General features: G+C 33.0%; 1 protein-coding gene across 2 annotated transcripts; it reads left to right on the plus strand.

The window, feature by feature from the left end:
- The first annotated feature begins 457 nt into the window (after positions 1 to 457).
- LOC130820410 (ubiquinone biosynthesis O-methyltransferase, mitochondrial) lies at positions 458 to 13,758 on the plus strand. 2 transcript variants are annotated; one of them, XM_057685774.1, is made up of 9 exons: positions 458 to 770; positions 1,435 to 1,524; positions 1,798 to 1,876; positions 3,991 to 4,068; positions 6,263 to 6,311; positions 6,690 to 6,739; positions 8,135 to 8,284; positions 13,255 to 13,335; positions 13,431 to 13,758. In XM_057685774.1, the coding sequence occupies exons 1-9, from the start codon at positions 505 to 507 to the stop codon at positions 13,536 to 13,538; spliced, it is 951 nt and encodes a 316-aa protein (XP_057541757.1). In that variant the 5' UTR covers positions 458 to 504; the 3' UTR covers positions 13,539 to 13,758. The 2 variants fall into 2 exon arrangements, with proteins under 2 accessions (XP_057541757.1, XP_057541763.1); XM_057685780.1 differs by lacking the exons at positions 13,255 to 13,335; positions 13,431 to 13,758 and adding an exon at positions 10,154 to 13,233.
- Positions 13,759 to 14,542: the final 784 nt, after the last annotated feature.

The raw sequence follows: 14,542 nt of genomic DNA on the forward strand, positions 1-14,542 counted from the left end.
TTAAGAATGTTGTAAGTAGACATTTAAGATATTGAAAGTAGGCATTAAGGATACGATAAGTAAACATTAAGGATAATGTAAGTAGACATTAATCTTTAATGGATAAAACTTGAGACATGTTTTTCAAAGAGACGCTATTTCTAGAAACTATCTATCTAAAATATTTAGAATTGAAAGAGTACATTGGATAAAAAGTAATTAAATGGACATTTAGTATGAATGGGAGGTAATAATATACTTTTTCTATTTTCATGGGCAACTTTATACCAAAATACTTTCTCTGTTGTTTTATGCTTGTTATATGTAACTTTTTACGTCATTTGATATATTATTTTGATAATTTATAATTTAAATTATACCCACCTAAAACTTATTAAAATTAATATTATGAAAATATATGATTAATAGAAGATTCTAATAAGATTCCAATTAATTATATTTTTTTTCATACACGAAAATTGTATACCCTCTGAGCGCTCCACTAGAATTCAAACCCCATTAACAATGGCGGCGAGGCTCTTAGCTCGATTACGCCATCAACTCTTAAACTCTCGCCGCGATATTCTCGAACCACTTTCATCGACGCCATCACACTTTCGGCGTTTTTCCGATGTCGCTCAATCTCTTCCAGAAAATCCGTCTTCCTCTGACGAAAAATTCTCAGCATTTCCAAATCAGGGTAATTCCACCATGAATGGAGCTAAATCTTCAATCAACTCGTCCTTGAATGAGGCCGAGCTTGCCAAGTTCTCTGCTATTGCTGAAACCTGGTGCGTTTACAGATATCTGATTTTAACCATTAATGTTTATCTTGGACATGTAAAATTTACATTTTTATGTATCACGTCTTTCATTTTGAGATCTACGGTTTCAATTTTTTTTCTCATTTATTCAAGATTGAGTCATAGTACATCAAATTATGGATTTTGGATTTTATGTAGCACTTATTTATTGTTTGGTGCTATGCTTGATGTTTTTTGGCTGACTAATTCAATTGGTTACTAATGTTTTATCTATTTTCAATATGCATTATCAGACTTTGTATTAATACCAAGATTTATCATCTGTATACAATGAACGACGTTTTGTGGAGAATATAAGATGATTAAGTTGCGTTTGAGTGTGCAAGTCGTCCGCCTATTTCGTCTTTATAATTTCGTGAAGGTAGGGGGTTGTGGAATATCCATGATCTTATGATTTGTAATTTGTTATTGTAAGGATAAAGTTGCTTATATTCCACCAATCGTTCATTTAGGCAGACAGGGTAATGAACTTATTTTTTATTGTGTGAACAATCCCTTACCATGTGATTCATCTGGAAAAGATTTTTATTTCATAAAATTTGTAATCTTATCAAGTTGTCACAATTGAGATTGATTTTTAAATCATTTTGGTATGTTAAAGATGATATTATATATTCCATGCTCTGTTTAGGTGGGATGCAGAAGGACCATTTAAACCATTGCATGCCTTAAACCCCACAAGGCTTGCCTTCATACGATCCACACTGTGCCACCATTTCAGGTTAATTTTTTTTGACATGCCGTTTTTTCTTTCTTCTATTGTCATACCCCCTGTTAATCTCCTTGCACAATAAGTATTCAAAATTCCTGGAGTTCTGTTGGATGATTGGGGGAAATAGTAAAATAGGGTAAAAAATGGAAACAAAGCATTGTAGAGTTCCTGGATGATGTTTTTCTAAAATGGTCAAAGTATACAATCATTTTTCCGTTGTGTCAATTGAAGAAGAGGTTAAGTTGGGCTCCATTTTTTTTGTGTGTTTTTTACTTTATACAGAAAGGATCCAGAAAGTCCTAGGCCATTTGAAGGGTTGAAATTTGTTGATGTTGGCTGCGGAGGAGGAATATTATCAGAGGTATGCTAATTTTAGTACTGTGCTTGTTCTTTTTCTTATGCGGCTACTACAAGTTTGGTCATCGTTTGTTCTTTTATTATAGTTATAGGAATTTGATGCTTCAATTTGAGTGAATTTTGAGGCCTTGTGGGTGTGCCCTGGGACTTAAAGTAGAGTTTAAGATAAGCAGTTTACTTCAGCCCTTGAAAATGTTTGGTACTGCTTAAATGATGGTACATGAAAATAATGTTAGTTTGACAGTTCATATTACATCTGGATGATCTCTAAGTCGGCTTCTGTTCTTGGATAGGTGAATGCTTACAAGATTTAAAACATGTGCATCACCTAATAAACTCTAGTGTGTAGAAGGTATGGTGGGTGTTTAGAGAAAGGAAAACTTTTCTTGTTGAAGCTAAGATGAAGAGAGATGATCATCTTACGAGAAAAGAGACTGAGAAACCCAAATATGAGAGTAAGAAGGGCGCCTTTGATAAAAAGTGTTTTGTAGTTTTATTTGATGTTTCTAGGTTCTTCATGTGTTGTAAAACCTACTCTTTCATTACTTTAAGAAAATTCGTTATATATATATGCTGCTGAGGTCTAGGCGGACATCCACTACATTGAGTTTATTACCTTTCAGTCTTGCACATAAAATTCATAGATGTATACTAAAAGGCATTGTGGCTAATATTCTCCTTCCACATAGGTAGTAGGTATCATTTGGCTACAGTTCTCAATCCTCATCTTCTAATCACCAAAAGAAGTGTATTATGTTGGTTGCTACCATCAAGGAAGCAAGACAAAGGCCTTTATCAAGACAAGAATTTATTTAATATTATTGTAGTTGAAGGGAAATAAAAATAAAAAGAAAGAAAAACTACCTCTGTAGTTCCCCCATAGCATGACATATGTTACTATCCTCCTTTTTTCATTCGTCCATCAACCTAAAGTTATCTTCTAGGGGAACCATCTTGCTGTTACTTATCTCTTTGCATCAGTTCAGCCGCTTTATTTTTTGCTCTCTAGCCTGTACACTTCTCTTGCTAGTTTTCTTCCTTTTCTTTTCAATTTTTATATTCTCTCGTTTTTCTTTAAACTTTCTCGGGAAAGGCAATAACTTATTAACATAGATGTCATCAAATTTTATTTTCTAAAAATAGTGTATGATGGTTTCGTGTTCGCCATTTTACTTTCTTGAAAAATACTGCCATCAAAACATTGCACAAATATCCCGACTATCTTGAGCACCTAATGTTGGAACGCTTGGGCGTCTCATGGCTTCTTGAAAACAACATTTGATTATCCCAATTGCCATTTGTGGCTCCGACCTAGGTGGGGTTTGGGAGGTCATAGAAAGGTTGTTTCCGATCGACCCTTTGTAGTAAATATCATTTGCAACTTCGCAAAATAAAATGTGTACTTGAATTAATTAACCATTTTAATACAGTTATATATAATTCAAAGCAAGAAAACAATAAAATTTTGGCGCTATGCATCCTTAAATAAAGTATTGGTGCCTCGTGACTCCTTAAATAAATTCAATTTAGATCAGATACTGTCGCAAACGAGACAAATTCTTCTTAGACCCATATGGGGCAGAATTGAAGATGGTGTTGCAAAATAAGTCGCTCGAGAAGGAGTGTAATTACAAGAAGCAGTCCTAGACTCCACTCTTTATTTTATAGTCACCTATTCATTTCTTGGGAATAAAGGGAATATAAAATATCATACGTCATTTTTGTCTATACTAAATCTTTTTAGCGTTTATTTAAATTATTAAGTGTGGCTTTAACCTACAAATGCAATTTTTTACTCAAGTTTTCTTAATGTATGATATCGATTAATAGAAGAGGTGATAGTCTTAAGTTGATACTTGATACATTATACTGAAAGAAAAAGGAAACTTGCCTTCTTCCTTTCCGAGAAAATAAAATTTCCTTTGCAATAACGCAAAAAATATAAGTCTATATGCAACAACCTGGGTGTCACTTGGATAGAAATTTAAAATTTTATTTTGCATTATTTTTTAGTAATGCCTTTTTATTAGATATTCATCATAAATGGAGTGAGATGTTATCTTCTAGTGGTTATTTATCATTTTTAATGTTCAAGTAATAACTCTTGTCTTTAAACAGCCTTTGGCACGAATGGGAGCTACAGTGACTGGAATTGACGCAGTGGATAAGAATATCACAATTGCTGGTCTTCATGCTGTATCTACTCTCATTTTGACTCAGTTTAAACTTGTACAGAGTTGTGCTGGAATATTGATTTTTTTGCTTGCAATTCGTGAAATTATGCCATTGACTCCATTTGTATCCACTTTTGTTTTCTTTGTGCCTTAGGTTGCTCTCTGTGTGATCATGATGTAGTTGACTTTGTGCATGCAGTCTCTTGATTGTTAGCCATTTACCATATTATTCTTATTGACTCAGGTTGGATTGTTTAAGTATTATTTCATGTTTTAAGGTGCTATTCTTAATTCTGATTGTCCGACTTGTCATCTTTTGGTGGTAAACCATGCAAGGTGCTAGAACGTGAGTTTTAGTGTTTAGCTGTATGATGGTCATAATTGTTTGTATGAAATTTCCATCATATACTAATAAATGAGTCTATTTGAAATTGAATTTATATTTGTGGTTGTCTCAGATATGTACATTTTTAGTGTAATACATAAAAATGGACTAAAAATGGTTTTGTTATCCTCTTTGGTGTGAAGAATATTAGGCTTTTTACACTACTTGGAGACTAGAGGAAAGGAAAAGTCTGTTGAAGGTGGTTAAGGAAAAAGGCACGTCTAATGTTGCTTTTTTCTATCTTTTATATTTGTTTCTGTGTGCATTCTTCATAGGTTAACATTAAAATGAATGCAAGTTTGATAAACATGCAATCGAGGGGAATGGCAGGAATCACGTCTATACTTTAATCAAAAGCAAGCCATTAAATAATCTTGTTCTAAAACACCTCATAAATGCCTACTTGCACTCTAGTATATATTCAATATATTTAATTGTTGATTTATCGATTTACCAACTATTTGATGCCACCCCGCTATGCATAAAGATAAAAAGAGAAGAATGAAATAAGTCTTCCTAACTCTAACTATGAAAACATAGACACAAACATTAAGAAATGGGCACTTCGAAATAATAAGATGTACACTCTAAATCTCTGTTCTACATGATTTGTGATATTGAACTTATTAAATATTCATTCTAGGTGAAAGATTTTATTTCTTAGGAGCTTTTCTTTTCATTATTCATAAGCTATTTAGGAAGTGTAAAAGAAGTTGTTCCACACAGTGTAATCAGATACTTAAGAAAGGAACTACTCTATACAAAATGATAATTCCTTTGCCATACTCTCCAATCTCGTACAATACTTAATACTTCTAATAGCTCTTTAAGCTTCTCTTGCTCAATCCTGCGAGTTTCAGATCTATAGGAAAGGGTTTTTTTTAAGAAGATTGATCCTCATTGTGAAAGAAGGTAACTTTCACAGTTCAACTTTGTAAGTAGGGAGGTGAAATTGAAATTGACAAATTATCGATATTAAGAAATGCAACTTCACCATTGAAGGTCTTTTTCAACTTTTTAAATTCTTGTTTTTTCCATTGAAGTAAAGAAAATAAGAAGCGCAAAATGCAAATGTGAATGCTCCAATGTGATAAAATAAAAGAGACGATCATTAACTAATGTTTTGGAAAATTTCAAGGTTGTAAATTTGTTTTTTTTCTTATCATTGTTTTGAATTTTGATGGTTTTATTAGATTTTACATTTTCATTTCTTGGGGCCGTATTTTTTAGCTCATGCTTTGGGCTCTAAAAATGTTTTAGACTGTGTGTTTTCCTTCCATTCCTTTCCATGTTGGAAGGATTTGTTTTGTACAAAATGTAAAGAAGTTCTCTCCTCCCTGACGCTCCTCTTTTGGTATCAAAACAAAGGAATACCATCCCTCAATTTTTCTCTCCTTTCATTTCCTCGTTTTCCTTCCATAAAACATAACACTAGTGTCCATGATGTATAACTGCAAAATTAGTTCTAACCATGAGTAACTATGTTTTTAGGTTAAGGTCTTGTGTTGTTGTTGTATGATAGTTGTGCCAATTTAGCAAAGATTCTTTATATGCTAATTTATTTTGTCTAGGATTGACTATTTATGCAGTTGTATATACCTTTTTAAATTTTAAAAGGAATGTAGGCTACTTGTTATCGTTCAAATTTGATCAGAAATATGTTTGAGTTAAGAGCTGGCAATTAGTCTAAGAGTCTATCTCAATGAACATGTTTGCTACAGAAATGACTGAAAGGATGCAGTTTTACATGTGCCAGTCAATGTTTCTTACAATCTTGATCTCTGCTCTAGTAAATTTCTTGTTTCTTTATTTGACACTTTACTCTATGCAGGAGTCTGATCCTGTCACTTCGTCTATTGAATATCTTTGTACAACAGCTGGTATGTCTGAATCTTTCCTAGGTGCTTATTAGATCACTCATTTATTTAGTAAGGCATATTGTCATCCCATACCTTTTCTTCTATTCTACTTGTCTCCTTTTGTTTCTTCATTAGGGGAACACATCATTTTAGTGGTTTTTGGGCATTTTCTGATTGCTTTGGTAGTTTTAGTTTGGACTCTGGAGTTGCTTATAGCTAATGATATCTATATCTATGTGTACCAAAATTTTATTCTGCTTGTATTTTATTCATCTTAACTTTTCTTAAAAACATTCTAGTTTACCTTTTATATTGATATTTAGCTTATGTTAACTTGCTCAGTTTCAGAAGTTTTTTGCTTATTTGTAATGTGAAATTCACAGAAACTTTGTCTGACAGAAAAGTTGGTTGAAGAACAGAGAAAATTTGATGCAGTGCTTGCCTTAGAGGTAGTCCATAAATTCATTGTTGCTTTATAATGGCGTATACTATGTATTTCAATTTTATTTTTGTTGAATTTCTTTCTAAGATTTTATATCGCTAAGGTCATTATTTTCCACATCTATCTCTATTAGTATTTAAATAGTATACTAGGTCCTAAGTCAATAGTCATTTCTGTGGAGGTTAAATATGTCCAAAATGTATGATGTTTTTATGAAAAAGTCACGTTTGCAAAATATTTATCTTTTCTTTGTTGGTTAAAATTATTGATCATTTAGGTTTTATATGACTTGAAGGATGTTTTTAATTATATTGCCATGTGATTTACTTAATATGCTTTGAGGTTTTGTAGCTAAGAGAAGAAATCAGGTAGTTGAAATTAATGTTGAATCCCTTTTTGTTCCCACAGTTTGAGAAAGTAAACTTGTTTTCCATTTTGTCTGTTTCTTTTTATGATTTTAGAAAGTTTGTGGCTTTAATTGTTGTTTTCCTATTGATTTGACATGGTATATGCAGCTCAAAATAGAACATAGCTGGTCTAACATAAAAAATACTTTTTTGGTGGGAAATTTAATTGTCTTTGAAGTTTGCACACATATGTAATCATCCATTCAACCTGGCATAAAGATTTATAGAGATACAGAAGATAGCAAGAGTAGGTTAAACAATTATAAATACATGCGAAGTTGTGGTCTAAAAAAAATTATAAATACTTGTAAACCTGATGTCTGCTGATATTTGATAAACATATGGAATCCTTTGATACACTAGAAATGATATGTACTTCCTACATCTAAAATTATAGACACAGAATGTAATAGTAGTTACTCACATTACTTTTGAGTTTGCTCTTCTCCTTCACCATGTGAGCTTTTTACATGCATGGGAAAAAATCAAAGAAACAGACGGAGCACATTTCTTATGATAGAAATAAAGATGCTTTATTTCCCAACATATGTGCTATATTGAGTGATGGTCCAAGGGTGTGAGGTCAACTATTGCGAGTTTGCAACTAATATCTGTGTGATATCATCGTGACACTAATGATAGAATTGATACGAGTTTACATTTATGTATGAGGGTTCTAGACATCTGGTTCTTATTGAGAAAGCTAATGTAATTTCCCCGTCTTCCCATAGTTATATTCTAGAAGAGTGACAATATGTCTAGGGAAAAGAAAGCTAGCCTCAGTATGGGCCTTGTTTTCGGATTTGAGGAACGAGGAATGCATGACTTTGGAGTTGGATGCTATAGATCTAGGCACCTTATAGACTATAATTGTTGATGACTTGGTGTAGAAAAACATTTCTCAAAGGTTGAACGCTTTAGCTATTTCTGCCCAGTATTCCAAAAGACGTTTTTTTGCCAAGTTTTCTGGCTCTAATTTAATCCTATATCTGTAGGTGATTGAGCATGTGGCAGATCCCACTGAATTTTGCAAGTCGTTAGCAGCGTTGACTGTTCCTAATGGAGCTACTGTGATTTCAACAATTAATCGCACTATGAGAGCTTATGCTACTGCCATTGTTGCTGCAGAATACATTCTTCATTGGGTATGATTCTACTGCCTATAGGTTAAACTGATTTTTGGTGATTTTGACAATCACCATATATGCACAAGATGTATGTTCATGTTTCCCCTTAGTGTACCTTTTTTTGTTCAATTCTTATCCGTCCCCCCTCCCCCACCCCCTTAAATTTCTCCATGCTCCCCCACTATTCACATGAGAGAGTTTAATTATCTTGCTGCTGGTGCTTAAATATATAACAACAACAACACACCATTACCCCAATGCTATCAAGTGGTGCTCACCCAGGTTGGCTTTGGAGTTAGATAGTGCGCAACCTTATTCTTGTTAGTGAAAAGAAAAAGGTTGTTTCCAATTAACCTTTGATAGAAAATATTATTTGCAACGTCACATAAATAAGATGTGCACATGATTCAATGAGCATTTAATTACAGGATGTCTGCAACCTCAAAGCATGATTGTAAGCAAGTAAAATAGAGATTTAAAATGCACTTATTTTCGTACCAATCATTTTATTCTCTTCATTGTAACATATTGCTTTTCAAAACCAACATTGTCTTTAATTCCACTTACAAATTCAGGAATTGCTTATGCGACTTTAGCTTAGGCATATGCCAAAATTGACCTTTGCAAATACTTTAGCTGATTGTGTTTGTAATTTTTTCTCCATGTAACATTACTGCTAAGTGCTATCACGTGTTTGATGCAAGATCAACAAATGGGTAAATTTCTACTGTTTACAATAAACTTCCAAACAAAATTGACAAGATCAAATCTTCTTCGACTTATTAGATTCGGAATGCTGCTGCAATTTGATCCCATTGCAAGTTTTGGGACTTGTCCCATATTGGTTGTATCTTAGTTTTAAAAAGTATGCCTCCAACATAGGTTTTAAAATAATCGTGTTTCTTAGTCTAGGCTCAGCACATGCTTTTGTGTTGTTTTTGCACCTTTATCACCTTTTTACATTTGGGGATTTTTTTTTTCTGTTTGGAAAAAACGTTTTAATCATCTACCATAGAACAAATAAATTGAAAGAGGTTTTTTTATATTTTTTTGAAAAAAACTTAATAATTTATTGATAAAAATATCATACGACATCTACAGTAGACTAACAATCGATCAAATAAATAACAATTTTAATCAAACAAATTTCTATGTAGAAAAAGTCACGATCATTATAAAGGAGATTTAACACTAAAGTCTTCCTTCTATTACATCGTTGTTTAATACAACCTCCTCCTATGGGGTCTTTAGATCTGGTGTGGCTTTGAAATAAAGATAAGTTTGATACTATTGACTGTATTAGCAGAACTGACACCCGTGATTACGCCATATACCTTTTTACTATCGAATTGATAATAAGACTTCAAACTTTCACCATGAGAGACTTTAAAACCCAATATATGAGTAGATCGGATCCAATAAATAGATTGAATAACTCTATAATATCAAGAAAATGGATTTTATTTGTAACTAAAAATGAAAAAGAAGTAAAAATAAAGAGATTGGGGGTTTAACATCAACCAAAAGGTTGATAGTAGCCTTAAAGTCAACAATGAAGGCTAGGTTTTTTGCGAGAAAAAAAGGGAGAGAGAAGAGAGGCTAGGGCTTTGGACAATTGAAAGAGAGTTATGTCTTTTTAAAGAGACAAAGAAAAAAAAAGGATTTGATATGCTTAGCAGGTTCAGAGCAAAGATTTTGGAAAATTGGACCGTTCATTATATTAAAAATAAACTTTGTTCCATTTCAAGAAAAATAATTCAAGATAAAATATAGTGTAATAATTAAATCAATTATATATAAAAAGTTCACAAACAAATCATTTAAAAAGTATTGCTCAGAACCAGGCTTGAATAACACCATTAAATATTTGAGGCTTCTTATTTCTAGGGTCTCTAGGCGGTCTGCTACCCCAAATGCCCATAGAACCGACCCTGATGCTTAGAGTCATGAAACTTAGCAGACTTCTCTTCTAGCGCCTCCAGCCCTCCACCACTAGGTACCTTTTTCATTTTATATTCTATTTTAACTTGTTTTTTGTGGATTCTTCTTTTCTTTTCTCTTTCTAGCTTCTTCATATCTTTTCTTTGCTTCTTTTAGTTTCTTCAAGTTTCTTGTTTGTCTTTCATTTGTATTTTTCTTTCTTCTGGTTTTTTGTCTTTCAAACGTCCCTTTCTTCGATCTTTTTTCTTTCTTGTTATGAAGTAATATTTCTTTTACTGTTATTGTTTTTCTCCTTAGATGTTTTGTTTTGTCTTTTCTGGATTCTTCAATTTCACCCTCTTCTTCGATGACATGTAATAACATTTACATAAAGAACAATTTTGAATGTTGATTTTAGTACCTTTTGTATCATTTTACACTAAGTGGTTTAGCGCAATGATGACAAATATTTTGGATCATTAATGCATTTATAATTTGAATGTAGGTTTTAGTACCTTTTTTGTCATTTTGCACTAAGTGGTTTAGCGGAATGATGACAAATATTTTGGATCATTAATGTATCTATAATAATATGAGCATTATATTATTTTAGTATCAAATGTACTTTAGAACTATTAAATAAGCTTTTGGTCGAAAAAGTGTGCCTCGCCTACGAAAATTTCGTGTTTTCACCTTGCACCGAGGTTCACGATCCTTCGGCGCCTCGGTGTTCTCACCTATTTAAACTAAGTGCTGCATGCGCAATAAATGAGAGGTTTCATAATCAGATGGGCTCTCACCTATTAGATAAATCTTTTGGGATGAGGTTTGGTCTATAACAGGGGTATTGAAGCTAACTTGAAGTGGTTGCTTATAGAAAGGTGGACTGGAACGAGGACGTTGGGTCTTATGAGGGGTAGGTTGTATTGGTTTTAATCGGACTTGTCCACATAGATTCCATGTGAAACTAATGAGATTTTATAGATCAAATTAGCTCTCACCTAATAAGACTAGTTTTTTGGGGATGAACTCTTCTGTTTTGTCGATAAAAAGTACATTGTGCAAGCTTACAAGTGAAATTCCGGAAGATGGTCAATAAACTAATGGCAATCTTAAATATTAAAACGTTATACTCTTGAGAAAAAGCTGTAGCACTTGTAAAAAACCTGTTCTACCCCATGAACACGAGCCTTGGATAGCCTTGGTGTACCTGACATCCTAAACCTCCTTAATCCTCCACTTTCTAAAATCACAAGGCAAAACCAAATCCATCTCCTTCATTTTGTTTCAATTATCCTATCAAGATAGTCCTACACAAAACCTGCAGCAATTACAAGCCAATTGCGTCAAGCAAATAATTATTCGAATTATAGTCAGAAGTAGATGCTCAATAACATGACAATCATATGAAGAGAGCAGTGGTGTTGAGAGAGAGTGCAGCATATGATGTTTGATAATTTACAGTACTAGAATAAGATCGCAATGTCCTAGATATCATTTCTATGATGGTAAGTAGTATGTGCAAGTGCTTCATAAGATTGAGTAAAGAAAAACAACATTCAGAGGAAGCACAGCCTCGGGCTCGATCATACCAAGCGATTTCACTTAACTTAGTTGAGCGGGCTACAGGGGTGCAATTTGTCAATGTCGTGGCTTTACGCTCGACCAAGCGGTTTCATTAGCTAAGCGGGGTTCCAAACAAATTTTGTTTGGAAAATTGCGTCTGCTTGATGAAAGAATGCATGATCTAATCTAATCAACACATGTCTCTAAACATTTAACTTATTGGGACTTCTTAAGGGGTTTCGGACGCTGTAAATAGAGGATGATGGGCACAATTCAAAGATGAAAATCAGAATTTCTCTCATACAGATTTTTACAAAAGGACTTTGCAAACCTTTTTGTGGTCCATGTTTGTTATTATCACCTTCATATTCATTTTGTTCATCTTCAAGATTGCAAGTGCTTTGTACATCATGTGATGATAGTTGATCTTGATTGATTTTAAAGCACCTTGTGAAGGAAAATATTACTTCACGAAAGTTTGAATAATTCCTTTTCCTTGGATCAAGAAAACAGGCTATGTGGCCAAATCTTTACGTTATTACTATTACTACATTATTTCTGCAATTTGTTTGTGATCAAGCGTTGATAATCAAGGGAAGACAATCGAGAATTTCGTCGGTGTTGGTGCTATCTACAATCTCATAGTTATGTGCTAAATTTAATACTCCCTCTTATTGGGGCAATTCACTGAAAATGTCTCATTTCTATTTTTGTTATTCTTTTTTACCCTTTTACCCTTACTATAACAACACAATAACACATAAATATCAATGTCCTTTATGGAAAAAGAGAGTTTTCCACCCACTTTTAAGTGTACACCACCCCTGCTTGGTTTTGGTGCAAAACCCAAATGCCCCATTCTCTATGAATAGGAGGGAGTATATATCATACGAAGAGTGGAATAGTGACTAGCAAGGACTGAGAAAAATGATAATGTGGGTGGTCTATCAATTGGGTGTGTGTGTGACAGTGTCAGGGAGACAGCGGCTGGTAATGTAGAACCTGGTAGCAGTGGCACTACTTTAGGTGTTCTTGCCTTTTGTTTTTTCCTTTATTCTCTCTTCCTCTTTGCGTGACCACAAGTGAGGACTGAGAAAAATGAAACTGGCTTTTTTAGATAGTTGTCCTCTTATAGTAACAAACGTTGTATTTACTGGAATCGATTCTAATATACAGTTATTCCTGTTTTTAACTTTTTTAAAATTAAATTTCCACCTAAATTACCGATTGTTGGATCTTTTAATAGCTCTCTTCTTCTGTTAATTGCTTGTTCTCTATACATGGAATCGATTCTAATATACAGTTATTCCGGTTTTTAACTTTTTTAAAATTAAATTTCCACCTGAATCTGATTGTTGGATCTTTTAATAGCTCTGTTCTTCTGTTAATTGCTTGTTCTCTATACATATGATGGTAATTGGTATGATGCAGCCATACACTCTAACACTAATATTGTTTGAACCTTTCTGCATATATCGACTTATACTTGTTCTGTTGTCTAGCTTCCAAAAGGCACACATGAATGGTCAAAGTTTATTACCCCCGAGGAACTTGTCTTGATCCTTAAACGAGCTTCTGTTACCGTAAGCTATGCATATCTATTGATTAAATTTTCTGCTTAATTCCCCTTAGTCCCAAAACCTAACTATCTGTGGCGATCCTGATAAACTTATTCCAGGTCCAAGAAATGGCTGGTTTTGTGTACAATCCGTTGTCTGGAAAATGGCGTCTATCTGACGACACAAGTGTAAATTTTATTGCATTTGGTGTCAAAAGTTCTAGTTAATAACATGGTAGAAGTATTATGTTAATGTACTAAGCTAGTGAATTTTATTTATTGCCTCTAATGTTATTCGTCAATCCGAGTCTTTCATATTGATGATGAGAAAGTAGTCCACACGAAGTTTGTTCAACTTCAATGTCGTATAAGTGGAATCTTTTACGGAAATTAGTTCATTGTATAAGCTGGAATCTTTTTTTAATTCAATTCCAATATTCTTGAGAAACATATACAATTTTAGTAACATGGATCCATGCTACATATCAATAAATCGCTGGTTCAAATAACTTAGCACAAGTCGTTATACCTCGAGCTGTGTAAAATGGACTAGACTCGAATTTTATTTTGCAACCCAACTGTAACTCGATAACTATTAAGTAGTCTAAACCTAAACAATATTTAACTAACCCCAATTTGGACGATTAAAATTGACATGAATACAATTTATTCTATTAAGTTTGTTATATTTTATTTTTTATATAAATATTTTTGATGATAAAATGGCAAATTCAATAAAGCGAAGAGAGTAGAAAAGTAATAAAATAGTTAAACAAAAAACTAAGTACTCGAGTTGAATTGACTAAATACTTGAGTTGAACTAATAATTGTTGCCCTTAACCAAATTATAACCGACTCATTTATTAATTGGTCAAGAGTAAGACTTACAATTTCTGATAAAATTAAAAATGGAAAAATTGTAAAAGTGAAAATATAACCCATCACTTGAACAATTTTGATTAAATCATCTTATTGGAATTTACCTTTGAATTAAAAAGAAATGGAATGTTGTGGTGAAAATATAACCTATAGTATTGGTCATTAGAGTAATAAAATGTTATAATTGTTGCCACATTTAATTTAACTTTATTAAAAGATAAGTGACCTACTTGTACTCTTTTATCAAGTATTCCAAAACTATATTTTTATAATTTTGTTTAGTAATTTTTCAATTTTATAATCGTTACTCCTTCATTCCCTTCAATATATCCCACCTTCTAATTTAGTCGTCA

The sequence above is a fragment of the Amaranthus tricolor genome, chromosome 1 (genome assembly GCF_026212465.1).
Source record: "Amaranthus tricolor cultivar Red isolate AtriRed21 chromosome 1, ASM2621246v1, whole genome shotgun sequence".
In the NCBI taxonomy this organism is placed as follows: Eukaryota; Viridiplantae; Streptophyta; class Magnoliopsida; order Caryophyllales; family Amaranthaceae; genus Amaranthus; species Amaranthus tricolor.

Coding starts and splice junctions, on each gene's coding strand:
- LOC130820410 (XM_057685774.1), top strand. CDS start 505: ATGGCGGCGAGGCTCTTAGCTCGATTACGCCATCAACTCTTAAACTCT. Junction 4,069..6,262: donor CAATTGCTGGTCTTCATGCT/GTATCTACTCTC, acceptor TACTCTATGCAG/GAGTCTGATCCTGTCACTTC. Junction 6,740..8,134: donor ATGCAGTGCTTGCCTTAGAG/GTAGTCCATAAA, acceptor CTATATCTGTAG/GTGATTGAGCATGTGGCAGA.